At 52.9% G+C, this 25617-nt stretch overlaps 2 protein-coding genes and 1 long non-coding RNA gene across 19 annotated transcripts in view; 1 reads left to right on the forward strand and 2 right to left on the reverse strand.

Annotated features, from left to right (window-relative positions):
• Nucleotides 1-12433, reverse strand: part of KCNQ2 (potassium voltage-gated channel subfamily Q member 2) — a 70644-nt gene extending 58211 nt beyond the window's left edge. For 7 of the 17 annotated variants that reach the window (XM_035343680.1, XM_035343679.1, XM_035343685.1 and 4 more), the window contains exon 1: nucleotides 12025-12432. In XM_035343680.1, the coding sequence (XP_035199571.1) occupies nucleotides 12025-12320 (296 nt within the window). In that variant the 5' untranslated portion in view covers nucleotides 12321-12432. Of the gene's footprint in view, nucleotides 1-12024 lie in introns of all 17 variants that reach the window. The other 10 variants (XM_035343676.1, XM_035343677.1, XM_035343670.1 and 7 more) reach the window with 2 other exon arrangements.
• LOC118176612 lies at nucleotides 12173-14393 on the forward strand. Its single transcript, XR_004755490.1, has 3 exons — nucleotides 12173-12287; nucleotides 13048-13126; nucleotides 13504-14393. It is a non-coding gene; the product is annotated as an uncharacterized LOC118176612 (long non-coding RNA).
• Nucleotides 14394-23747: 9354 nt separating this feature from the next.
• The window catches only part of EEF1A2 (eukaryotic translation elongation factor 1 alpha 2), a 13920-nt gene continuing 12050 nt past the window's right edge, over nucleotides 23748-25617 (reverse strand). Inside the window, exons 7-8 of the mRNA XM_035343778.1 lie at nucleotides 24822-25056; nucleotides 23748-24134 (exon numbers count right to left, since the gene is read on the reverse strand). Coding sequence (XP_035199669.1) covers nucleotides 24007-24134; nucleotides 24822-25056 — 363 coding nt within the window. The 3' untranslated portion in view covers nucleotides 23748-24006. The remainder of the gene's footprint in view (nucleotides 24135-24821; nucleotides 25057-25617) is intronic.

Raw genomic sequence — 25617 nt, forward strand, 5'->3', positions numbered from 1 at the left:
AGGCTACTGCTGCCCAAATCCAGCCTCTGACAAAGCAGCGGGTACCACCCGACCTCTTACAAGCAGCAGGCAAAAACATGACTTTGGGAACAGCAGCAACCTGCTGGCAGGGCTCTGAGAAACAGCCAGAAACCCGAGGAACCCATCACTGAGACTGGGTCTGCGACTGCCTCTGCACCTCCCTGGGGCTTTAAGCATCACACAAAGTCGCTGCCCAGGATGGGGGGGGGTGGGAAGGGGCTCACCGGGAGCACAGAGGGCAACCTGTGCTCCAGCATCATGGAATTCACAGCAGCAAACTCTCTCCAGCCCATTTATGCTAATGCAATTGCCCGCGATGCTGGGTTAGACAGAAGAAAAAGGATAACAACTACATGGATACCAGGACACAAAACTGGATATCCTTTTGGAAAATACTTCTACATATCTGCTTCCAACCTCAGCCTCTCCGGATGTTTGTTTTTTAATAAAAAAAAAAAAAAATGAAACACTTGCATTTATTGTAAATCCCACAAGCAGATGAAGTCAACTCCTCAAGTAGGGAAAATGACTGTTTTCTATTCTGATAAGTAGCTGTGTTCTAACAACCTTTGTGATGCAGAACAGAGACGTTATTTAATAATTCAAAGCCAAGGAAGGCCTGACGGGACAAGGATACACACTGAAGTCTCCTTGTCTGGGTGGGAAACGCTTATTGCTGCTGGGGGAGGGAGAGGCTGGGGCAGCTGGGGATGCTGGATGATGCTGCAGGGATCCTGTGCTGCTGAATTCCTCCACACCTCAGCTCCCATAGTGGAAAACAGGGATAACGATTCCCCCCAGCACACAGGCACTGCTGAGGTTAAGCCCTTGTGTAACTCAAGACACAACCATGGCCAGCAGCGACTAATAAATCCTCCTGGAGCGGAATAAAGCCTGGCACAAAGACACTGCACAGCACACAACACTAACCGGGGCTTGCACGGAGCAGAGCCAACAACAACATCACACACGGCAGCTCAAAGGCAGGAGCAACATCCTGCAGCGTTTGACACCAGGGCATGCCCAACGCCACGCCGAGGTGCACGTTCCCCCTGTATGACATCTCTGGGCACTTGCTACAACGCTATGTCCCCTTCCCAGCCGCTCACTTGGCTGCGAACCCAGCAGCAGCAGTCGCTGTGGAGCCCATGAGCTGCCACCGCAGCACGACGGCTCCATCAGAGCATCTTCTGCTCCTGCCCGAGCTGGGAAGGAGTCACCTTCACTCGGTGGCCTCACAGCACGACTGCCAGCCAGCTCCAAGCCTTGCTGGAGCTGCCTGGGAATTATGTCACCGTAAATATCAAGTGGCCTTTCTACGGTCCCCGCACGCTCCTTCCTGCCTCCTTGGCTCGGCGCCTCGCGAGTGGTCTGCGCCGCGCGCTGAGGATGCCAGCGGCGATAAAAAGCCCTGAATGGATAATAGCCAGGTAGTATTTTGAGTTACAGCATCACCAGCCCGCTGCTGAGCCGGAGAAGCAGCAGCTCCGTCCTGGTTGTGTAACCCAGCCTCGCAGGACCTTCCCCGTAATTACAGGGCCCTTCCCCTGCAGTCCCGCGGGGGCCGTATTCCGCATTTGTGAGAGGGTGCTCAGAGCTTCGCTTCCTCTTTAGCAAATTTTTTCAGTCTTCCCTAGAAACGGCAAGATGAATCAGGAGGAAAAAAAAATAGGTTTAATTAACTTTTGTTTAATTTCTGCTGTGCTTTCAGCCAGTGAACAGTAACTGGGCCACCCCACCAGGTCTGCACCGAGCCGGCACCTCGCTGCCTGCCCCAGGTTTGTTCCCCGGGGCCTCGGGGTGCTGGTAGGGCTGGGATCGTGGCACAGGCTTGGGCTCGGCTCCAGCCACTCTTCCCGACTCCCATCACACAGGGATGTGGCTGCGGGGAGGACAGGCATCCCCAGCCACGAGCAGGGGCTGGCAATCCATTAGCTTAATGAATTTCCCTGGGGTATTTTTAATAGCAGCTGCTCCGGTGGGGAGAAGGGCTAAAAGAGCAAGGCCGGGTAAGAAGGCAGCTCGCTTTCACCCGACCTATTCAGGCACATTCGTTACCTTGCCATGTAGTCACTCCTCAAATCCTTCCTCCCGTACAGAGGCAGTTTAAGCCATCACTGGCCTAAAACCACGTCTCAGACTTGCATTTAGCGTTATTTCTCCTGGCTCAGAGCGGGGGGGATCTGATTCACAGACTGAGCCCCAGCAGCTCGCCCTGGGCCACCCAGCACAACTCGAGACGCTCCCACCTCCCACGAACGTTCATCGCTCAGGGCCTGGAGGGGCAGCTCAGAGGAGGTTTCAAATTATATCCGATTTTTGTTGCAGAAGAGAAAAAACAGCAGCAGGAACAAAAGGTCAGTGTGGGAATTCTCCCTACCCCTCGTTATCTTAAGAGAGAAGATAAATAAGAATTGCATTAAATGTGTGTTGGAGGGGAAAACATGAAAAGCAAGAACAATTCAGAGCAAAATTCTATATGGCTGCACATTGTGTCTGACAAATCAGAGAAAGAATTTCCCAACCTCTTTTTTTTTCCCCTCTAGGTCTCTTCCCTTCCTTACAGAAATAGCCACAAGCAAGAAGAAACAGACCACAGCGACGCGCGCCCAGGAGCCACGAGGACCAGACCACGAGGTCACATTAACAAAGCTTCAGCACCGATACGGATTAAATGCGCTGGTCCCTCGGGCGACGGAGCCCTCATGAAGTGCCAGCAATTTAGTTCAAGACGTGACGGCATGAGGAGCTGTCCCTCTGGCTCAGGGTGATGTTTAATTGGGTGTGAAGTCAGCTTTGGACGAGCGCTGCCATTAGCCCTTCCTCTGTACGGAGGCTGGCTTCTCGGCAGCTCCCTGGGGAGCTGTCTGGCAAGGGGCTGTGCTTGTACCCCAAATTCATACACAAGGCAGCTGTCTGTGAGGCCACTGAGCAAGCAGAAGATGTTTCTGAAAAGGGAGACGTTTCTCCATCCCAGGAGAAATGACACAGTGCAATTCCTCCAAGCCTGGCAGCTCCTGCTCTGTCAGTGTCTCAGAGGAGCCCATCTGCATTTGCCCATGGCACCTCCAGTCTCTGCTGTAACACCAACCGAGAATTACAGCCGCTCAGAAACGTCTCACCTCTGCTAAATAAGAAAAACACACCAATCAAAAACCCCAAAGCATCAGCAAATAAACCTCAGGGGAGAAAAAGGGTGCACAGCCCATGCTTCCCCCTTGGTTAGGAGACACTGTAGAGCAGGAACTGCTCCAGGACACCAGCACACAGTGCTCTGCATCCCTACAAGCTGTCCTAGAGAGCCCAAGATGGACAAACATCCCATCAAAACTCCTACCCATGCTCTGAGCAGCCATGCTCCTTCAGCCAGGGAAAAAGGGGTCAGCAGCACGTGTCTTCCAAACCATGGAGCCAGTTTGAGGGGTGGTTTTGCTGCTCATTCAAGCTTGGAGTCTTTATATAGAGTCAGGGCAGGATCCAAAAGCGGAAGAGAGACACCCACTCCCATGGAGTGTAACACACACACTGAAATAAATAGCTCCCTGCCTAAGGAGATGACTCAGGAATCTCACTAGTCCTTAAAGCACAAATCAGTGCTAATAAGCCTCAGGGAACTTGGAGGAAGGCCCAGCAAGGGGGTTACTGGACAACACATGGCATTTCCAGCCATTCCAGACCTGTAACAAGAGGAAGGATGAACGGCCACGGAATTAAACCAAAGGCCAACACCGAAGCCGTGGCCACACCAGCCCGAGGTCCCCATGCAGGGAACCTGCTTCAGGAGCAAGGAGTGGTCCTCAGCAGTGGGGGGAGGTTTTGGTGTTCACCGCTGCTTCTGGAAATATTCAGGCTTCACCATATGGCTTGAAGTGGCAGCAGGCAACGTAGCCTCACTCTGTCCAGCTATAATGTAGAGGTGTTTATATTTAACTCCTTTGCTCTCCTCTTGAGTGAAAGACAAGGCTCTTACGTCCCTCATTATGTTCCTCAGACCAGGTAACGAACCTCCGAGCAAGCATAAACTCAATTAACGGCCACTTTGAGACTCCGAGTTGTGTGAAAGCCCATAAACACGCAGGAGAAAGCCTCCCAGCGCTGTCATTTCGCTGCCACACATAACACCCGACAGCGAGAAAGCCGATAAGCCCAACTCGCAGCCCTCCGCACGCTGCATGCGTAATGAACAGCAAGAGCACAGCAAGCAGCCAACTGCCCCGCGACGGGGGAGCGCCTCCCAAGGAGGATGCCTTCCTCCTCCCAGCCTAAGTTAACTCTGCTGAGCTCCTGGATTTATTGGATTTCCCTCTATCCCAGGCTGGCCGTGCCTTGGACATTTTGCCCTAGCCAAACCAACCCTTGCTTTCTTTTGCAAACCCAAGGAGCGTGAATAGAAACCAGCCCACTAAGTCAAAAGCAAAAAAGAAGCCAGTTAAACAGCATTAAAAATAAGACTGGAGCAAAGCTAACGCTTGCCAGTGGTCCCCCTGCAACGGCTTCACAAATATCACTGAGCTTCTGTTCAGTACAGCAAGCTGTTACGGCAGGGACCGGCCTGATGTATGGAACAGAGGCTCGTAGACTTTATTTCCATTAGGGCTGCTCGCACACTGCTATAATATTAATAGAGTATTGTTTTCCCCCCGGTATTCACTTTAACTATTATTTGACTGAAGTTCCCCTTTTCCTTTCGCACTGCTTATTAGGTCCCCGAGCATATCAAACAGAAGCTGTAACAAACGCACCCAGCAGGTGCCCAGACACGAGCCACTGCATTCCCACAGGAGACGGAGGAGAGGTGTACGTGAGTCACCTTTGAGTCAGGATTTCCCCCCCACACCCCCCCAGGCACCATAATAACTTCACAGAGAGTGACAGCGGATCTGTGGCAGCCGCATTAGGATCGCCTGTCCTGCTGTGCTCATCCATTGCGGCGTGCGACAGCGGCTCAGCGATCGCCTCAGCCGAATTTCGCTTCGTCGCCGTCACCTCCCCGGACTGGCGGAGCTACGCACCCGAAGGCAGGGCTTCCGGGCACATCAGGGCATGGTTAGAAATGCAGCAGCTGTGAATCCCTGGGAAAGACCATCCGAAGACAAAAACCTCCTCCAGCCTTGCCCCGAAGAGGCCAGCCACGATAGATGGATGGCATCTTCAGCTGGAGCCTGGCCCTGTCCCACCCTCCTGGGGACACATTCAGAAAGGGTGGTGTCCAAATGAACACTGACCATCCCACCAGGCACACTCTGAGAGCCCAAACACAACCATAGCTGCTTAGAACTACAATCGGTATTAAATAAGGTTGAATTATCATCTGATTTCCCCCAGGTCTTGGGTTGCAGGTCCACTAGTTGACTGGGGTTTGCTGAAAAGGCTCCTTGCTCAAATCCACTTCTCAATGGTTGCTGGCTAGACATGGGTCTCACATGTTGGTCACCCCATTTTGGTGCAGATCAGACCCATCTCTCACCTTCACCTTTCCCTGTTGGGATGTCCACAGCACAGCTCTGGCTCTGAACGTCACAGCTCCTACCGGCTGCGGCAGGAGGTGGGAGGTGCTCAGTGCCACCCCAGCTCACTCCAGTTTTTGGTTTGCAAACTGATGCCAGGCTCTGCCTTCTTGTCTTGTGGTCTGGACTCATCCCACCCAGCCTATACAAGGGAACTGGGATTCCCTCTCCCTTCAAGGAATACAAAAGGGTATCTCCAAGAAGGTAGACGTGCCCACCTTAGATCTGCACTGAGGCTCCCATGGGATGAGGTGTCCTGCAAGGAACCCAGCACATAATATTACATCCCAGAGACACCCGAGCATCACCAGACTTGAGCTGAAAGCCCACTCCACCCACAATCTGGGCAGTGTAGGCACTGAAACAAATCAAGAGGTTGCTCAAGTCACTGGGCTTGTAAAGCCGAGGGAGCTGCGCCCAGCAGCCCCAGTGACCTTGATGCAGCTTTAAATCATCCCCTACAGCAGGGAGGGAGAGGCGAGAAGGTGTCACATCTTGCATTCCTCACACATCGAAAGGAGGTCACCCTTTGCCCAACAACAAACCCACCTAAAAGAAGTCACCAGATGGGGGTTTACCAACACCAGGGAGTCACACGCTTTTAAAAAGCACCTCAGAGGCTGGAGTGATATGAAGACAGATCGGATAGATGGAGGAATGCTCCAGTTTCCCTCGCTTGTTGGCGGTTAGACACCGAAGAAGCCCAGAGGCTGCAATAAAGCAGCTCTCAGCATCCCAGCCAGGGACTTCTGCTCAGGATACTCCAACACACAGCACCGTGATTAACGCAGTGCTTCAGAATAGATGCACCGACTTCCCCAAACACCTCCAGCCTGTGTGCCATGGGCTGCTGCCCTCACAGCCTGCCCAGGACACAGCTGGGAGAACCGCGTGGGAAGCGGAGGGCACCCGGAGTGGATGGTGCTGCACAGCCTGTTCTTTGCGGGGGAAAAACCAACATTTTTCTTTCAGCCTGGGTGGCTGGGCACACGCACCAAGGAGCAATGTAAATTCCAGAGCCAGCAGGGCCATCTTCTGCTATAGGATGTCAGAGCAGGCATCAGTTTAAGCATATGGTGCGAAGGACCAGCCGTGCCCAGCGCCCTCCTACACGACCTGGCTTGGCTCTCCTGTGCTTGCCACTAAAGACCACCTTGCAGTGCGGCCTCCCTCTGAATGCACTCACAAAACTCATTTAAAACCACCACAATAATTACATTTTAAAGCACAATTAATTCCTTTTTGACCATTTGGGGCCCAAAAGCCACTGCGTTGTCCTGTAGCAAAGTGAACCTCATGGAAAGATGGGGCTTATCCTGCTCAACGCTGAAGAACTCATCCCTTTGATGCACGGGGGACATTTCACACACACAGGGGCTGGCTTATGTTTGCACAAAAGCATGCTATAGACAAAGCTTAATCCTTTGTAGGATTGTAGGAGTCACTCTCCATCCTTCTCTGCTCTCCTGCGTCTACACTACAGGAGGTCACATATCAGGAAAAGGGACCGGCGCATCTCCCTGCCCCCACAGATTTAAAGAGGAATCTGTCCCTCTTCTGTCCCCAGCTAAAAGTTTGGGCTACCTTAACAAGGATTAAATGGGGCTAAGTATTTGCTGCTTAAATCCTTAAATCCCAAATGCCAAAATTCTATGCGTTTTATGCTGGGAAGCCCCAAACCCCCTGTCCTCCCCCCGTCCTACCAAATGAATTGCAGGGTCTCACCGCACTATGTCCCCACCATCTGCTGCAATGCAAAAAATAAAAATAAATCAAGAAATCTGATCTTCACGAACTGCATTTTTGTTTATGCAACACCCATCTTCCCTTTAGTTGAGGATTTGGGAGCTTCATTTGGGGTTATTCCTTCTAACGACAGACTCACTCATCTGGTTGCGGCGTGATATAGCACAGAACGGAGGTCACCTGGGGGATCGGCTTGTTTTTCGTTTCCATAATGTCAGTGTGGGGTGAACGTGATGGCTGGAACGTGACACATTAAAGCGAGTGAAATCAGGTTGCTCCCACCAAGCTCTGACTAAGCAGCTGGAGAGGAGCTCGTGAGGCATCGCTGCGCTGAGGTCTCCTGGTCCCCAGGACTACAAAACTCCAGAGAGGACAAACTGCAAGGATGAGGGCATCAGCAGCAGAGGCCAAAGCCCAGCAGGTCCATTAAACTCAGCACAAACAGGAGATTTAACACTGGCATCTTCATCCCACGCACAGTGGGACATAGGGAGGGGGACCCAAAAGGTCCCTGCCCACCACTGGGTCTGGGGGCTCCGTTCCTGCCAGCAAAACCCCTGAGCGTGGGCTTGCTATTAGGAAACAATCTTCAAATTGGGGATGGATGAACGAGATAGTCAAACTAAATTTACTCCTAATTAGTCAACGCCATAAAACAAGTATAAAAAATTAAGTGGTGTGGAAAAACAAATCAAAACACGTGAGCTGCCTGAAAACCCAAGCCAGGCAGCATTATCTGAGAGAGAATCTGCATGAAATCACCACGTTAGCTCCTAGAAGGAGCCACAAGAGAGGCCACCTCTGCACCAGCAAACCCCAGACCTTCAGGGAAGCAATTGCACCAAGGCTCCGTCCTCCCAGCGCTGCCATAGCTGCTGTCACCGCGAGCCGTGCCAGGATGCAGGCAGCGCAGAGAGGAGACTTGCTGGAGACAGAGGTGGCTTCTGGCTGGGTTAAAAGGGAAGAACAAACAGAATGGGGATGGCACAAAAAAAAAATAATAGAATTAGACAGGGAGGAAACATTCTTCCTTATTATAACTTAAGTCCATGCATGCACTTGCTTAATAAACTGAATGTATGGTGCACGGTATGCAGATAAAAAATGCACCCAAACTATTTTTAAACACAGTTAAAAGGCACGTTAAGGTTGTAAATTCAAAGTAGGAAATGCAAGAATCACCATTGGTCTGGGCATACAGCTTTAAAAGTGACAAAAAAGGCAGGGACAAAAATCACTCAAGTATGACAGCCCTTCAGACTCAGCACCACTGAGCACGGGACAGACTACAACAACAAAAGTAAGAGGACTACAAGAAAAAAAAAATCTAAGTTATAGAGAAGCAAAAGTGAATGACTTTTGCAAGCAAAATGCCTCCCTGTGCAGAGAACAAGACTTGCTGCATCCCTCAAAAAGCCTGGCCTGACATTTAGACGGGGCTCAACTTTTCACGTTTCAGCTCAACCTTGAGCAGAACGAGGCCACGTGCTGCAGCGCTAAGGCTCTGCCAAAAAAAAAATAAAAAAAAAATAAAAAAAGCTGAGAGATACAGGAAAGGCCCAGGCCTCCAAGAGCTGGAGTCTGCTTTTCCATTTCCAGCCACACTCAAAAATGGGACCCATCAGGCTCAGACATTCGTGGGGCTGTGCAAAACATGATGTTCACATACATAATCTGTATACAGATACACGTATCATGGGCAGGTCAGCCAGTTGTGTCAGTGTGGGAAGAGCTAAGTATAAAAATGAATCACAATTCAGAAATATAAGGTAGCGCTTCTCAGGTAATAGCGCCTTCACGGAGGCAGCATCTGAGATGAGACAGAGTTAAAGAGTTTGGGGCTGGAGGGGTGGGAACTGCACTGAATTTCCCATGAAATGGTGCAAAGGGGGAGGAACGACAACAGAAAGGAGAGAAGGAAAAGAAAACAGATGGATTGGAGCACAAACTCACTCCCCCAGAGATATTTCCTAAGCCTTCATACAAGGCCCCGTGAGCAGAAAAACAGGGGTGCTGGCAGATGGGGTCACTTGCGGTGGGGCTGAGTTAGGGGCAGGCTGGGGCTCCCCACCCACAGCCTCCATCAGAATTCACACGCCTGCAGCATGAAAAATGAAGGATAAAGGAGCTTCTGTGGCCAAGGCTTCAGTGGCACAAAATGAGGCCTGGAGCAGGAGGGGACAGGGAGACCTGGCCATGTGGGTAGGACACAGCATCAGGCCGTGGGGACACCAGGGGGAGTCCAGCTCTACACAAACTTCATGACCTTGAGCCAGTCCCTCCGCTCTCCCACGTCTGTGGGTAAGCAGCCACGAGGCTTTTTGCCTGTCCTCTCTGGGTTACAGACTTTTAGGTGCAGAAACCCCCCTGCCAGCCCCATTCAAACACATACAAAGCTGGCACTGGTGGTGCCAGGCTAATCCAGGCAGTAAAAAGGGATAAAGCGATGCTGGGCTTTATCCCGTTGACTTTAGATGATGTTTATCACATCCTCCAGCTCTTATTAGTAAACTGCCAAGGCTAACCTCATCATAAGTAAAGTTCAGAAGACCGGAATCCACATAACATCCTGACACACTAAAAAATTAATCGTACCAGCAACGCTTCACAGACCTCGGTGCAGTTACCACCTCAGCCCCATTTCCCAGCGGGTGCAGGGCTGTGGGGTCAGGGGATGGTTTTGGAGCATTTATATGATATTATACTGCCCAGCTGCTGGAGCATCTGCCCCAAGGTGAGCCAGGGAGGCAGCCCAGCTCCAGCACATCCCAGACCAGCAGTTTCTAACCGGAGGGCAGGGCTCCACGTGGTGGCACAGCGGGTACGAGTGGAGTCACGAGCCCAGGGGAAGATGCAGCTGCTGGGGCTGCGGAGGGATGCGGATCCATGGGGAGAGCCGAGGGGCACCCCAGCCTGGCACCAAGTGATTGTGCTGGAAACAGGGGCTCCAGGGGAAGGCGAGTCCTGGCAGAAGGTTGTGGTTTTTTTTTGTTTTGTTTTGTTTTTTGTTTTTTTTTTGGGGGGGGGATGCCCCTGCCCCATGAGGATCACTGGCTGCCCAAGCAAACAGCACTGCAGAGAGCAATGTGGGTCAGGAATTAAGGCAGCAGCTGAAGAAGCCAAAGATGCTTACAGAGCCCTCACAGCTGGGGCTACCCCTGCTGCCTGCCATTTGGCTCCCAGCCCCTTCCACTGCTGTTTCTGTCACCCCAGTGTCCCCAGGCTGGGCTTTCACCTGTATTTAACAACATATGGTGCGTGTTATACACAACATCCCCCATCCTCGGGGCACACGCAGGCAAGCGCCCAGCTCACCGTGTGCACGCTCAGCTCTTATTGGGGAGGATTTTGCGACACAAAGCACCTACAACTCCAGAGCATGGCCCCGAGCATGGAGGATGCTCAGGACTCTTGGTGCTGGACTTCACGCCCGGCACAGCCACAACAGAGCTCCGCAGAGGCTCCCTCTCCTCCTCTCCCGTTTCCCAGGAGGACGAGCTCGCTGACAGCACCCCAGCCCGCTGCAGTGCAGTACCAAGCTCCCCCCTGCACCCAGCCAGCATTTCACCACCCCGAGCGGACCCACCGACACCTCCCTCGGAGGCCTCAACGCACAAAATGGCTGAGGACCAAAAAGCGCATCCCAGCACCTTACCCAAGAATAGCATTAACAGCAAAACAAAGGAGAGGAAAATAACATAAGGCTCCAAAAATCCTCTTGCTGGGGCTGACAGAGGCCCTAGCCACGATGAAAAGCATGCAAACAGAAAAACCATTAGCACCAAGGGGAGGCTGAGCGCCCAGACCTGCACTGTGCCCGAGCCCAGGCCCACAGATGAGCCTGGTGGGACCATGGAAAGTCCCAGAGGGAAGGGAGTTGCAGTAGCACAGCGATTTATCTTGACCCTCCCTTCGCAATCCTCTAAACAACGGGAAGTCATCTGCCTCCCTTCTGCAGCAGTGCCTTCAGAGCTGGGCATTTCTCTGCCAAATGATGGGGGCAAACGTGGGCATTTCTGGCCCAAAACGGGGATGCAGAGGGGAAACAGGCACCCTGGGACTGCTCCTTTGTTTACCGCTCCATCTCCCAGCTCAGGAAGCCCCAGACACTGATTAGCATTTCCTTCTAGACACATCTCCAAACCTGCTCCTTCCCACGGGGTTGGGGGGGGGGGGGGGGGGCAAGAAACACCCCCAGGACCCGGTGCGGGGCTGCAAAACCACCCCCGGCCCCAACCCCTTCGCAGCCACCCAGCAAAGATGGGGCTGGAGGAGAAGGAGCTGGGGGGAGGGAGGGAAGGAGAGACAGTGCCTGAGCAGAGCTTTTTGTTCCTCTGCTTGCAGCATTGCTATGGTGATTTCAAGCAAGACGGAGGAGCAATCCCTACCCATCACTCCCGCTGCTCCAGCCCCCCCTGCACCGACCGCATGAGCAGCCCCTTCCCCCGCAAGCGGGAGCGGCCGGGGGGGGGGGGGGGGGGGGGGGGGGGGGCGCCCGCGCCCGCCGCCCCGCCCCCCCGCCGGGCCGCCCCCCCCCCCCGGGGGGGGGGGGGGGGGGGGAGAAATCTCAGCCTCTTGCACCCCCCAGGCTTCCCAGCGAGCATCCCCTCTTTCCCTGCACCCCCTCCGCAGCCGCAGCATCCCCCCCCTCCCCACGCATTTAATAGGACGGGGGTGGGCTGCAAGGGCAGCTTTGGGGTCGGGGGGGGGGGGGCGCGGGGGCCCCCCCCCCCCCATCTTTCTTACTCACACGTATGCGTGGTAAATGAAAGCCCAGCCCCGCGGTCTCTCCAGCACGTTGTAGAGGAAATTCTGCAGCTTGCGGTAAAAAGCATTCCTTTTGGGGGGCTTGCCGCTCCCCGACACCCCGGAGCGGGGCTTGCTGAGGATGCTGCCCCGTTTGGTGCTCTCGGAGCCGGCGATGAGGAGCGCCCCGTCCCGGCTGGAGTCCGGAGCTCCGGGATCCAAGCCCACGAAGCCCACCTTGAGCTTCTTCTCGGCTGCCGGCCCCGGGTAAACGCCTCCGTTGCGGGATTTCTGCACCATGGTGGCGGCCGCCCGGGGGCCGGGGGGGGGCTCCGCGGGGACTCCCCCGGGGGCTCCACCCGCGCTCCCCCGCCGCTGCTCCCGGCGCCCGGCGCAGGCGAAGCCGCAGGAAGGGAACGGGATGCGATCGGCTCCGCCGCGCCCCGCCCGCTCCCCCGCCCCCTTAACCCTCAGCATCCCTCGGCCGCATGGGGGGCGGCACCCCCCCCCCCCCCCCCCCCCCCCCCCCCGATGGGGTTTTGGGGGGCCCCCCCCCCAAAGGGAAAAAAAAAAAAAAAAAAAAAGGAAAAATAATAAAGCAGATTTTGGTCTCCCCCACAAAAGCAAGCTCTGGCACCGTCTCAAGAAATCAGGATCCGACTTCTTCCTCTAAAAACACGGTCTGGCATCTTCCCCTGCCTCCGCATCACTCCCCCAAGCCGAACACGTGTCTCTCCCCCCAAAAAAAATTACCGCAGGTGTGTTCCTTCTAGAAGGCCCCACAAGAAGGGCTGGGCACAGCCTGTGAGGTTTTGTTCCCTTGCCACAAGGAGAGCTGGGAGAGCTCTGACCTGGTCCCAGCGGCTGCGGGATCATGGGGGAACCAGCTCCACTTTGATGCGGCCACCAGGCCAGGCAGAGGACCAAGCTCCCATTATAACATGTCCATCTCTGAGTGTGCTGACCCAAATCAGCTCTGAGACACCCCAGTAGTTATGCCCCAGCCTTATTATTTTCCTCCATACAGCATGACAGACTCATGCCTCAAGGGATATTTCCTCCTGATGCACCTCCACAAGACTCAGCATGGAGAACCCTGAGAGAAGGTAGATATACCTGCCTTGCACCTGGAAAACAGTTCTGCATGTTTTTCACAAGTTTATAGTGCTTTAGCACAGGGATTTTTGTACGTGAATGGAACAGCAAGCTCCAATGACCTGCTTCGTTCAGCACAGAGCACCTTGCCACAATGTGCTTCTCTTGGAAGCAGCAAAACGGTTGCCCAAAGTTTCACAGCATGCAGGAACCACGCAGGGCTGCGTTTCAGTTCCCTCTCTTGTGAGGGTCAGCAGCTGGAAAACCAATCCTGCTACTCTTCTGGGAGTCTTTTTATAACCGTCACATTTAAATTAGGAAAATTAGCAGTCTTCCAGAGCCCATTCCCCAAGTCCTGGCTTTTTGTGCTCTTCTTGAGCCTCAGCAGAATCCCAATAAGTGACGCACGAGAGGCACCTCAAGACTAAAATTGCTGCTGTTTACTCTCCACAACCCACCACGTACATTGAGACGAGCCAGCACGGAGCAGCCCTCCCCTTAGGTAGGTTTCCTCTGACCCACGTGCTCTGCAACACCTGGCTAAAAGAGAAGACGTCTCCGCAAGGCAGGCAGAAAACTAAAGCTGGGTTAAAGAAAGGAAAAACAGATCTGCAAGTATGTCAGTGAATAAATTACTCAATTCAGTGAGGGGCCATTCTATTCATTATTTGTGAACACTTCTAAGATCATTAGTGTTCTTTAATAGGGTAGCCAATTACAAATGTGCCTGGCACTAATGTACAAAGTGCATTATTATAGATCCAGCGACGCAGTCCAAAAGCAGGAAATATCCCCCTCCACAAAAAAGGCCAACAACAAACAGAGGAAGCAATTTTCAATTAACAAATTCCAGATTACTAATAGACTGCGAGCCCTAAAGAAGAATCTAAATTCATCACACTCCTCTTTGCCTAATTAGTTGGTCATCCGCAGCATCACACTGCAGCACAGCTTCGGGTGCCACGTGTCTCCCCCAAAAGCTACCAAAAAGCAGGGGTGGGTGCAGGAAAGGGGGGATTTCATCCTTTCCAAGCCCTGGGGGGAAGAGTGAGATGCCAGGGAAGGTGCAAAGTGCTTGTGGCAGCTGGCAGGGCTCGCTGCTCCACTTGTGAGGGAGGTAAAGCCTCAGATGAAGGCAAACAGAACCTTGTGAGCAAGGAACACCAAGGATGCTCCCCTTGTACAGACAGAGCAGTCTTTGGGAGGCAGAAAAGACCTGGAATTGTGGATAAAAATCCACTCCAGCCTTGCTTCTTCCCTCTCTTCAACTTGGGCCCTTAAAATATCACTAACTTTTTTTTTTTTTTTTACAAGTTTCTCATGGCTCAACACCTCAAGTTGTAGCTGCAGCGCGGCCAAGTGTAAAGGACATTTCTCAGTGCAAGAGGCAAGTGGGGCTGCAGCCCCTCCACCAAGCACATCACTCCCCTCCCCCGTTCCCAGGGCATTCCCACAAGCCACACTCACACAGACATGCTCCAAGCCTGATGGGATCAGCATCTCTTGGGAACAGCTGGAATATAACTACTAACCAGCTGCAATGTCCTGCCACGGAGCCTGCAGCAGGTAATTTTGAAAGATGAACGGGGGGCAGAAGGACAGAGGCAGCCACTAACAAGCCACTAACACTATGGGAATTAATGAAGTACATAAAAGCACCTTCCCAGTACTGCTTTTATGATCCAAGGACATTATGTCTCCACACAGAAACAGAATTACTGAGTCAGTTCTTTGCTTTCAACACGACTGATGGCTTGAAAATGCGAATACCATGGCAGATAGCTTAGAGCCTGAAGGTAAGATGAAATCTCTCAAGCTATGTGAAGATACAGGAAGTTCAGTGTTCTGTCCTTTGGCAGTTTTTGAGATGTAGTAAAAAATGACTGGTGTGAAATATATGGAATGACTCCAGGGATGTGTTTCTGTTCGAAACACAGAGCCAGAGACCTTTCTCCACGCCTATCCCCACCACCGGTGGTTTGTGCGAACTGCGCTGCCGCAGCCTGGGCTTCATCACCCTCATCCTGCTGCCTGCTGTCAAACCCTAAAGCAGATGGCCCCATCTCTCCCTGTGCAGGGCTAGAGACAGCTGTACTGCCCAAGCAAAAGTAACCCAAAGCTGCAAGCAGGGCAGCCTTTCTGCTCTCTGCATCCACCCATCTCCTTCCTCTGCTGCAGCACCTCCCCTGTCACCTCCCACCACCCCATCCTCTCCTCCAAGCAGCAGCCAGCTCTCTGGAGCCCGTGGTTATTGATTAGATGTCTTTGCTGTTTGGCTAACAAGGCTTCTTCCCAACACGTGCCGAACTATTTTGGGTTTTGCAGCCAGGAACCCTAAGGGAAAGGTTGGTTCCTTGGGTGCAGGTGCGCTAAGCTAGGAGGTGCCACTTCTCTAGCATTATGGTTTGGAAATGCTTTAAAAAATAAATTCTTGTGCCTATCTTGTGCCTAAGTGGAGAAATCTGCAGATTTCCAAAGGAGAAAAATGAGTGTGTCAAGAGGGACGCATACTTCTGGCTAGAACAAGAGCCAGCTCTCAGTAGAGATTTCATCTCTTGGGATGGGGAGAGTTGGGCACAGCTGCAGAAAATTTGTAGCATGATGGAAAAGTGGTTAGATGAGGCAAATTAAAGTAAATTGGAGGGAACCTGCTTATCACTTCTGTTAATTGAGCCATAAGAAAAGGGGCCTTTAGTAAGAGAATTTGTCTTGCGTTAGGTCAAAGATCCATGCCCTGCTTATGGGATCAAGGAAGGGATGAAAAGCACATTATAAACCTGGAGTTGCTAGGGTCACAGGGTTAACCCCAAGAGCAGTGGCTTTGTCTCACCGAACTGAAAATCTTTCCTGGAGCTTCCCAAGGCCTGAGCCTTCTGCTGTGGGCAAACAGGGTCTGCAGCCTCCTGCTACGGTTGTATCAGCCCCTTGGGCTGCAGCACCCAAGAGCGATCCCCAAGTGATGGGGACTTGTGCAGAGGGACCACCTCGAGAGCAAGGGGGCTCCAAACTGGGCACTGGGCAAAAGCCTTTCCTGGCACTTGTATTCAACCACAGCATCACCACTGTTGTTTTTTTTTTTTTTTTTTTTTTTTACAGCCTAAAATGAAGAGGCACCACATGGCTGACCAGTTTCAATCAAATTTGACAGTCATGAGCCTTGAGGTTAATTAAGTTTGTGTCAATTTTCATGACAGTTAGAAGCCTAGAGAGAAGGAGAGGCTCCCTAGCGCTGCCTCTCTTGCCATTCAGAGGGGATCCTGAAGCGTGATCTCATCTTTGCTAGATGCCAGATAAGGTGCCTGCGAGGACACCACCCCTCCCCAGGCACTAAATCCCTCCCAGGCACTAAAATGCTCCAGTCCGAATTTGCTGTCAACGCATTGATAAAAAGCCAGCTTTCCTTCCATCTGGTGCTGAGAGAGCTACTTATTTTACATTCCGTGGTTACTGGATACAAAAATTCTCTGCCATCCTCCATCTTTGCCCTGTTCTTAGACAGCACCTACCTTGTTGGAGGCTGCTGCAGCCAAAGCCAGGACAAATCATGCTCTGTGGGACAGGCTGCAGCAGGGAGCATCTGACTGCATGGGCAGAAGCCTCCAAGTTACACCGAACACACATGCTCTGTCTCCTCAGCCAGAAATTTTATGTTTTTCTTTTCTACGGGTGATTAAAATTGCTGAGGTTTCACTACTCATTCGTGCTGTGGAGGCTTGACTGGAAAGAAAACCCGTTACTGGGAGGAACGACAGCTCAGCTAGGTGTACAGGAAGAGACAACGGGGGCAAGCAAAGGTGGGGGATTTCTGTTGAATCAAACTGGGTTTGGTTCAGCGTATGCACAAAGCTGAAAATAAGCCCCTTGGCTGCACAGGGTGACCAAGTCCTCCCCGTTTCCCCCAGCACCCATCCCGTGATAAACTCCCCACCGGCCAGGTCTTCTTCCTCATTTCTCTGCAGGTCTCCTTCATTAGCCTCCAGCTCTGGCTTTTGCCCTAGCCTCCTTTGAGACCACACACAATTCCCTTTCTTCATTTATACCGTTACCTTGAAGGTATTTTTAGCCTGTGACCACGTTGCCCCTGAGCCTGCCTTTACCCAGACTCTGTAAATTTAGCTCTCAGTCGCTCCTCATGTCGCTCTCATTGTTCCTCTCAGCCTCCTTGGTTTTCTGCCTCCTCCTGCACCCACAAGAACCAGGCCGCAGCTCAAACTGCCATCACTGCTGGGCTCTGAGAGCTCACCCCTTGAGACGAGGCAGCTCCAGGACCTCATCTCCTCACCGTGGGACCTCCACAAGCTCCCCAGCAGCTCCAGGACCTCATCTCCCCACCACAGGGCCACCACGAGCTCCTGATGGGACAACCCCACAGAGACATGACTTGGAAAGCTTCCCATGGGCAGCCCCCTTCAGGTTCCTTCAAACCAGGGCCTTACTTTTTGCAATTTATAACCTCATAACAATAAAACGAGCCTGGTCTTGCATGGGAGTTCCTCCAGCCCTACAAGATCTTAAGAGCTCAGGGTCCAGCTCAGGACTGACCCCGCTCCCAGCCAAGCACCTCCTGGGGCTGTAGCAGCACCTCCACGAGGGCCCAGCCTCACCAAGCCCACAAAGCGCTTTGATCCCACTCGAACACCTGCCTCCCACCAACTTCAAAGCTGAATTGAAACCCACATGTAATATTTAGGGACTGGAGGTTGTCACCAGAAAAAAAAAAAAAAAAATTTAAAATAATCTACTGAAATAGCTAACAATGCTGACACATCTACCTTATCTGAGACAAGCAGTGCAGGAGCACACTGGATTCCTCCATCACTCATTCTGCAGCAAGGAAAGAAGGAGAACAGCCCAGCCAACAACAATAAATAGGCTCCAAGTGACCCCAGGTGTCCTGGGTTAAGAGGGGAGTGACCTTGCTGAGCTGGGCTCTGTCAAACCTTGGTGAGCTGCTGTAGGGAAAAAAGAAAGGGAGCTTGGGGCTAGGAGAAGAGCGGCTGGTATAGGGGGTAGGGGAAATTCCTGCTTTGCTGGGATGTGTTAGGGGCTTAAGGAAGAGGCTCCAGGTACTGGGTCTCAGAGGGGGCTCGGAGGAGGTGAGCCCAGCTCAGCCCCAGGGGAGGAGCAGGGACTGCTCCGAGCCTGTGCACAGGAAGGTTATTTTTGTTTCTGCTGCAAAGTGTTTTCTTTTCCTTGCTGAAATGTCAAAATCTCCAGGTTCGACAAGTAAGACAACCAGACCCCATTGCTACAACAGTGAAAAGACTTAAAACCGTTGTCTTTTCATTATTGAGAGATAAGAGAACTTCCAAATGCAAAAACTCACTCTCCCATTTCCCGTTTAATCTTTCCCATTTTCAAAAAATATAGAAAATCAAAGTTTAGCTGCTGGCTTTAATTAAGAGGGTCATTTCTGATCCGAGTGCCAGGTGAGAGGCCTGTCCTGTAGCAGTGAGGTTTAACCACACATCCCCCTGGGAAGCCCCCAGGCAGCGCCGGCTGTCTCCTCGCTCCTGCCCTGCCTGTCACAGCACACGAGCTGGCAGATGCAGAGACAAACTCCTGAAGGAACTGAAATTGTGTTTTCTGTGCTCTGCGAGCCTTTGCTGCAGGCCTGCTTCAGTCTTGCAGCCGGGACGCTTGGGAAATCAAGAGAACATGAAGGGACGAGGGCTTATGGTTTATTTATTTTTAACCTGAAGTCCTAAGGAAAGCTGGTGTACACGGCTCAGCTCTGGATCTGCCAGTTTCTTTCCTCCTTTAATAACTGTGGAGCCTGTGGGCAATTTTCATCTTAGTTTATTAAAGGTGGGGGAGACATTTCAGGTTGCTGCAAGTGAAAAAAAATGTGATCAGAGGGGACAGAAATCCTGAAATCCCTCCAGTGAAGGAGATGGCAATGCAGACATGCAGCATTATTAGACATCAAAGAACCCAGCCACGTCTTTTCATAACAAATCCGTTGGAAATTGGACTCCCCTGGTTCTGCTGCTCATGAACTTTTTCTCTGTGGGCTCATTTTGGATCCCACATGGGGAGCACTGGAGAGTCACCGAGCCAAATGGGTGCTCAGTAGGGCAGGCAGGACGTGCCAAGGGGCAGGTTCCTCTGGGTGAGCCTGGTGCTGCATTTGCAGGATGACTTTTCCTCCATCCCAGCCTTATTTTCATGCAGTCCCCGTTTTGTTCCTGCAGCTCCATCCTGCGTGCTCTGGTCCAAAGGATGTTCCTGTCCTCTGGGCAGCTGCGTGCTCTGCCTGTGCCTGCAGAATGTCTCATTCAGCACCTCCGTGTGCTGACAGCGGGCAGAGCGGGGCAGGGAGGTGGTAAAAAATGAGCTGTGTTTGTAGCCTGACCAAGCTGTCAGCTAGCAAGGGCTCAGCTGCCCAGGCCACCTTGAAGGGGCTTCGCCTCTCCCCAAAACTGCGCGTCCTGGGAGCTGGCACACGGTGGAGGGGATGTCCCCACCATGCTCATCACTCTGATGCATGAGCCCTGCTCCGAAGCAAGGGCTCGGAAACCTGCAGCAGTGATATTTAGGGGTCATATTCCCCCCTCTTTGCCCTTGTTGCTGGAGCCCCCTGGCATGCCCTGTCCTGAAGGCTGGCCGCTTCCAGGCTCATCACTCCTAAGTGCTCAGCGGGCAGGCGCTCGCTGCGGCTGGCCAGGACTACAAAAAGCATTTAGCAGATAGAAGGCATGAAGACAGTGCCAGACGAGGGGAGATTAGAAATCATTTGGGCTAGGCAAAACCAGGCCATCCGAAATTTGCAGGCGGGCTGGCACATGGACGGGGTGTTTGTAAATGAAGCTTTACTAAGTTATCTGAAAGATGCTGCAGCATCTCTCTGTGAAATACCCAAGCTTTGGCTGAACGGTCTCAGGGGACTTACTGCGGGGGTGTCACCAGAGGTGGGGGGCAGGTGTCTGGAAGGAGCTTGGCCCTGGGCTCTGTTACAGCCCGGGTTTCTCCTTTGGATCAGCATTATCTTTGTGGGAGGCTGAAAGCCCAGCCTTGAGGACTGGGCATGCTGCAGCGCCCTGGCAGAGAGCTGCTGCTCTGTGCTACCCCAGCTGCAAATGCATCTCGGGCTCGTGCTGAAAATGCAGCTCTTAAATACAGTGGGAGGATACAGAGGGAGATGGTTAAAGGAAATGAGCAGAAAGTCCCTGCTGGTGCCCTCCTAGACTTGTTAAAATACGCTGGGAGGGCTGGCCCTGGCTTCCTTCCTCCTGGAGCTGTACCCCCCTGGGACGGGGGGGGCTGATGCACTTTGTGAGTGGGGCACGGTGGAAAGAGGACGGAGGGAAGAGACACAAGCAGGTATGGGGGAAATTTCTGCATTGTGGAGAGATGAGTCTGGGAGCACAGCAGCTGCCAGAGGTGGCTCATGAGGCCCCTCTGCCTCCGGCAGGGCCAGCTTGGGTGGTGTCCCCTGGGGATGCTGTAAGCATACATACCTCGGCCTCCAAGGGAGCAGGAGTGGGACAGAAGGCCAAGCTGCCACGTAACCCTCCACCGGTCTTGCTGGAATCTCCCTGAGCAGCGCTGCCCGTGCCGGGCTCCTCTGGGGAGGCTGCAGCCGCTGCTCGAACCCACTGCGAGCATGGAAGGGCAGCGGGCGGCTCCAATTCACCCTGCTCAGCACCTGCAGCGTGGGTTTCACCTGCAGCCTTGCACCAGCCTCATAAATTTTTCAGTGCAGCCCGAAGCGCCTGCTGAGCCGCCCAATCGGCTCCGGCAGATTAACAAAACTCACCTTAAATTATTAACAGCTCACAGCCAGCCACCAGCCCGTCACTCATTCCCCTTCTCCAGCGGCACCCACGAGGATGCGGCCAAGCAGCCACGGTTCATGGGGTCACCCCTTCCCCACCCGCAAACCCCAGCGGGGGCATCAAAGCTCTGCTGTGCACGGGCCGTGCTGCCTTCTGTTGCTGGCATTTCCCCCCCCCCCCCCCCCCCGAGCTTTACATTTCAGGTAATATAATCACATTTACAAATTCCAGTCCCCAGAGAAATAATATCAAGCACTTTGCAGCTCCCGAGGCCGTGTCCTGCTCGGGCTGGGTTTTGCAGAGGGGTCCCCCCCGGGTGCGCCGCCGGCCCCCGCGGCTGCTGCGGGAGCACTTCGGGGCGGCTGCCACCAGGCGGCAGCGCTGAGGAGGCTGCCGGGGGGAGCGGGAGGACGGCGGCGAAAAAGGCCTGGAAATAAATAATAAAAGAAAAGGAAAATTAAAATAAAATAAAATAATAAAAAAATAAAGTAAAATACAAGGAAATAAATAAACTAAGATAAAATAAAATAAAACTAAATAAAATAAAATAAAAAATAAAATAAGATAAGATAAGATAAAATAAGATAAAACAAAATAAAGTAAGATAAAATAAAATAAAATAAAATAAAGTAAAATAAAATAAAATGATAAAATGTAATAAAGTTACTAGAAAAAATTATCCCTGAGTTTTTGGCAAGGTTCCAGCTCACCTGAGCATGGCAGGAACAGGAGGAGAAATGTTTTAAGATGCCTCTCAGCAGCACAGCCCTACATGTCACCTGCCGCAGGCAACGCAACACCCGCCTGCTTTTGTTGATGGCTCTCGAGTCGGCTTCACTTTGCTGCAAGGTTTTGCCAGAAGCCATCTGTGGCCCAGTTCAGTGATGCCAGGTTGCTCGCAGTGTGGGTAGAAGCCCCAGGTGGGTCAGCCCCCAGCCCCAAAAGGGGCATCATCCCCCTTGCCTGCGGGGTTGGGCAGAGGTCTGCACATCGGTGACTGATCGGGTCACAGCAAACAGGTGATGAGTCTTCAAACCCCAGGTCTGGGTGGAGGCAGGTCGTGGCTTCATTTCACTTTGCGATTCCCAGAAATTGAGGATACCTGATATTTTGGAACCTCGTGCTTTGAAATGGGCCTAAATCAGAACATTTCTGTTTATTCTGGCTTTCTGCAGAGCCCAACCCAAACGTCCCAGACCAGGGGACGCTGCCACTGCAGACGTCTCACTTGAGGTCACATCTCTTCTTCCAAACCCTGCAAATTGCCTGTGGTACCAACCGCACAGAAATTGGGCTGAAAATGTTGAACCTGCTGTTAAGTTAAATCCTCAGGGTTCTCAGTTTTTCCTTTTCTGAAGCTACCCCGTTAATTACCACACCGCTTGTGCATCACTCCCAAAGCATCCTTCACAGTTCCCCTGGCGTATTTCTATGGAAACGTAGCTGGGATTTTGTCAAGCTTGTTTTTGCTTTTAGAATAGCGATAGAGGGCCAGGTGCAGCCTTGTGCCTGCTCTTCTCTGCCATCTGATCCCAAAATTGTCCCCATTCCCGCCGCACCAGGGACGGGCTCCTGCTGGGGACCGGCGAGCTGCAGGTACCTGCACAGGGACGTCCCCAAGGGACCTCCTGTCCCTGCTGCTTGAGGGAAGGAGAAGAAAACATGCACATGGAGATGTTCTCCTGCCCAGCTTGGAAATCCTTGTGGATGAAGCTGGCGGCTGCTGGGGGTGTGAGGGGGGACCCCGGCGGTCTGAGTGCGCAGTTTTGGGGGAGGCAGCTCGGGGAGCTGTGACGTGGGGCTGTGCCTGGGGCACTCAGTGCTGCAGAGCATCGGTTGTTAATTAGGACCATTAAGAGCTCCTGTAACACAAGCAGGAATGATACTTATGCCTCTGGAGCTCTCCTGGGAGGGACCTGGCATGGTGCCATCCTTCACAGAGCCTGTACCCGGTGTCCTCTGCCCCACACCTCCCGGCACTGTGGCTTCTGAAAACCGCTTCATGGGCCCAGGGTAGCTGCTAACCCCACCTTCGAGGAGGAATCCCCCTCGGGAATGTCCCCAGAGCACGGTGGCACGCTGTGAGCAGCACACTCAGCATCCCACCCTTTCCCCTCCGCGCCACTTCGGTCACCCCTAAGCATCTGCATCGATGCATTCGAGCAGCCTGTGCTGGGTGGGTACGGATCAGGGCATCTTCACACGCATTTGGGCTTGCAAGGGGGTCAAGATGTGGTCCTGGGTGGGCTCCCCGAGATCTGGGGCCCTCAGCAGCCCTCAGGCACCTCTGCGCTCTGGGTCATGGCATCACCTGGGCAGGACGGTTTCTGTCGCAGTGGGGATCTGGGGTGAGGGAAGGAAAGGTGTAGAGGGGAGGCAGCTTTGGCCACTTTTCCCAAAATTGTGGGAAATGATATAGTTTAACATGGAATTGTTAGCCCTTCAAGGACATAGGGGTATGCTATTTTCTCTTTAAATGACATACGTTTAGGGGGTTTACTCAAGCTTAATCTGCATGGAAAAAAAATTATAATAAAGACCCTAATAATTGAAATTAGAGGGCTGAGTGGGTTAAGAAGGATATAAAAACCCTGTTATAAGACCAGCCCCTGCTTTATGCAGGGCTATCAGCCCGTACACCTGCACTGGTCAAGGGGTGAGAGCTGGGGAACGGCTGGTGCCACCCTGACCGGGGTGCCCACGGGTCCTCCATCCTCCTGCCACCCATCCCAGCCCTGCCTGTGCCCTAAACAGGACTCCACGAGCCCAGCAAAGCAGCCCCTCTCAATGACACACACACACACAGAGCTCCACACCTTTGGGGTCGGTTTGTTTTTTTTGTTTGGTTGGTTGGTTTTTTGTTTGTTTGTTTGCTTGTTTGTTTTCCACTGTGGATGTTGTACCAGTTTTATTGGTAAAATTAACATGAAGCCTCACAAACGCTGGAACATGCTTTTCCTTTTAAAGAATTTCCACTGGACCTTAATGGTGAGCATCCAGTCGTTGACATATAAACTCTTACAAGCTGATGTGCACACATGCGCCCGGGGGAGACGGTGGCAGCGTCCTGGTGTCAGGGATGGTTTCTGCGCTACGCACTGGGAGCCCACGATTCATTTGCCAGCCTTCTGGGCCTTCTGGGCGGACTTGGTGACTTTGCCGGCCCCACCGCTCTTCTTCTCCACGTTCTTGATGACGCCCACGGCCACGGTCTGCCGCATGTCACGGACAGCGAAGCGGCCTGGGGGCAGAGCGGGGGACGTGAGCGACACGCGGCCGCGCCACCCCCCCCCCCCAGGTGGGACGTGCACCCCTCGGAGCTGAACCCACCCCGTGAATCCCTCATTACTACCGTCCTCGGAGAGGGAACCAGCCCTGAGCCACCGGCACCTGTGCTGACCACCAAAGAGCACCGCCCTGGTGCCCCTCTCTGTTTAAGTGACTGCTTATTAAATAAATTAATTAATGACTGTTTATTAAATTTAAATCACAGCTGCTCTCTGCACTGCTAAGCCAGATGAGCACCATCATCCAAGGCAAGCACGGCCTTCCCTGCACTAAAAGGTGTCCTCTCTGTGTTTCTTCTCCTGACCAGTTTTCTTAGGGCAGAGACAAGGAAGCTGAGAAATGTCCCTGCACAGCCTCTTTCAGGGTTCAGTAATTTTGGAGGAAAAGCTCCACTCTTCCCAGTGGGAAAACCCAGCCCTTCCTTTGAAAACAGCTCATCAGAGAGCCTGTCCCAGCCCAGCTGCCCCAACCCACATCATGCATCAGATTTTGCACGTGGAGGAGCAATGAAATGCACTCATCTCCTCCCAGTATGACCAGTAGGGATACTGGGAGAGGCTCAGCATGGCCAGAGCGAGGTCGGCACCCACGCAGCCTCCACACTCCTCCACAGGAGACCACAAAGGAGACGTTCCCTTACCGAGGGGTGGGTACTGGGAGAAGCTCTCCACACACATCGGCTTGCCAGGAATCATCTCCACGATGGCCGCATCGCCCGATTTCAGGGACTTGGGGTTGTCCTCCAGCTTCTTGCCGGAGCGCCGGTCGATCTTCTCCTTCAGCTCGGCGAACTTGCAGGCGATGTGTGCGGTGTGGCAGTCGATGACGGGCGAGTAGCCGGCGCTGATCTGCCCGGGGTGGTTCAGGATGATCACCTGGGGGACACAGCAACGTCAGGGTCACCGCCCAAAGGGACGTTGTCTACAGGGTCTTGCACAGCTCGGGACCAGCAGGGCGGGGAAATCAATGCCCTCTCATGCCACACACAGAGAAAAGCTAACTGGTTTAATGGCAGAACCCTCTCTTTGGTTAAAATGCCATGTATGCTATCATTTATTTATTCAGTGAGTAGAAGAACGTGGGTCCAGGTGCCTAGTTGCTGGAGGTTACCAAGTCCTGCCTTACCCCAGAGCCAGGAGCATTTTGGAAAGGAAGGAGCCCTTCTCACATGCAGTGGCGTGCAGACTGCAAACCCAAGTCTTAAACCCTGGAAAAGCTGCCACACACATCTAAAATGTTCAGCTTTTCCTGGCAGATTATCTCATTATCTCCTCCAGCTCTGCCGTGCGAGGTGGCCAGGGTCCTCCCATGGGAATGGGATAGAGTAGAGTAGGGTAGGGTAGAGTAGGGTAGAGCAGGGTAGGTAAGAGTAGAGTAGGGTAGAGTAGAGTAGGGTAGAGTAGGGTAGGGTAGAGTAGGGTAGGGTAGAGTAGGGT

The sequence above is a fragment of the Oxyura jamaicensis genome, chromosome 20, assembly GCF_011077185.1.
Source record: "Oxyura jamaicensis isolate SHBP4307 breed ruddy duck chromosome 20, BPBGC_Ojam_1.0, whole genome shotgun sequence".
Classification (NCBI taxonomy): domain Eukaryota; kingdom Metazoa; phylum Chordata; class Aves; order Anseriformes; family Anatidae; genus Oxyura; species Oxyura jamaicensis.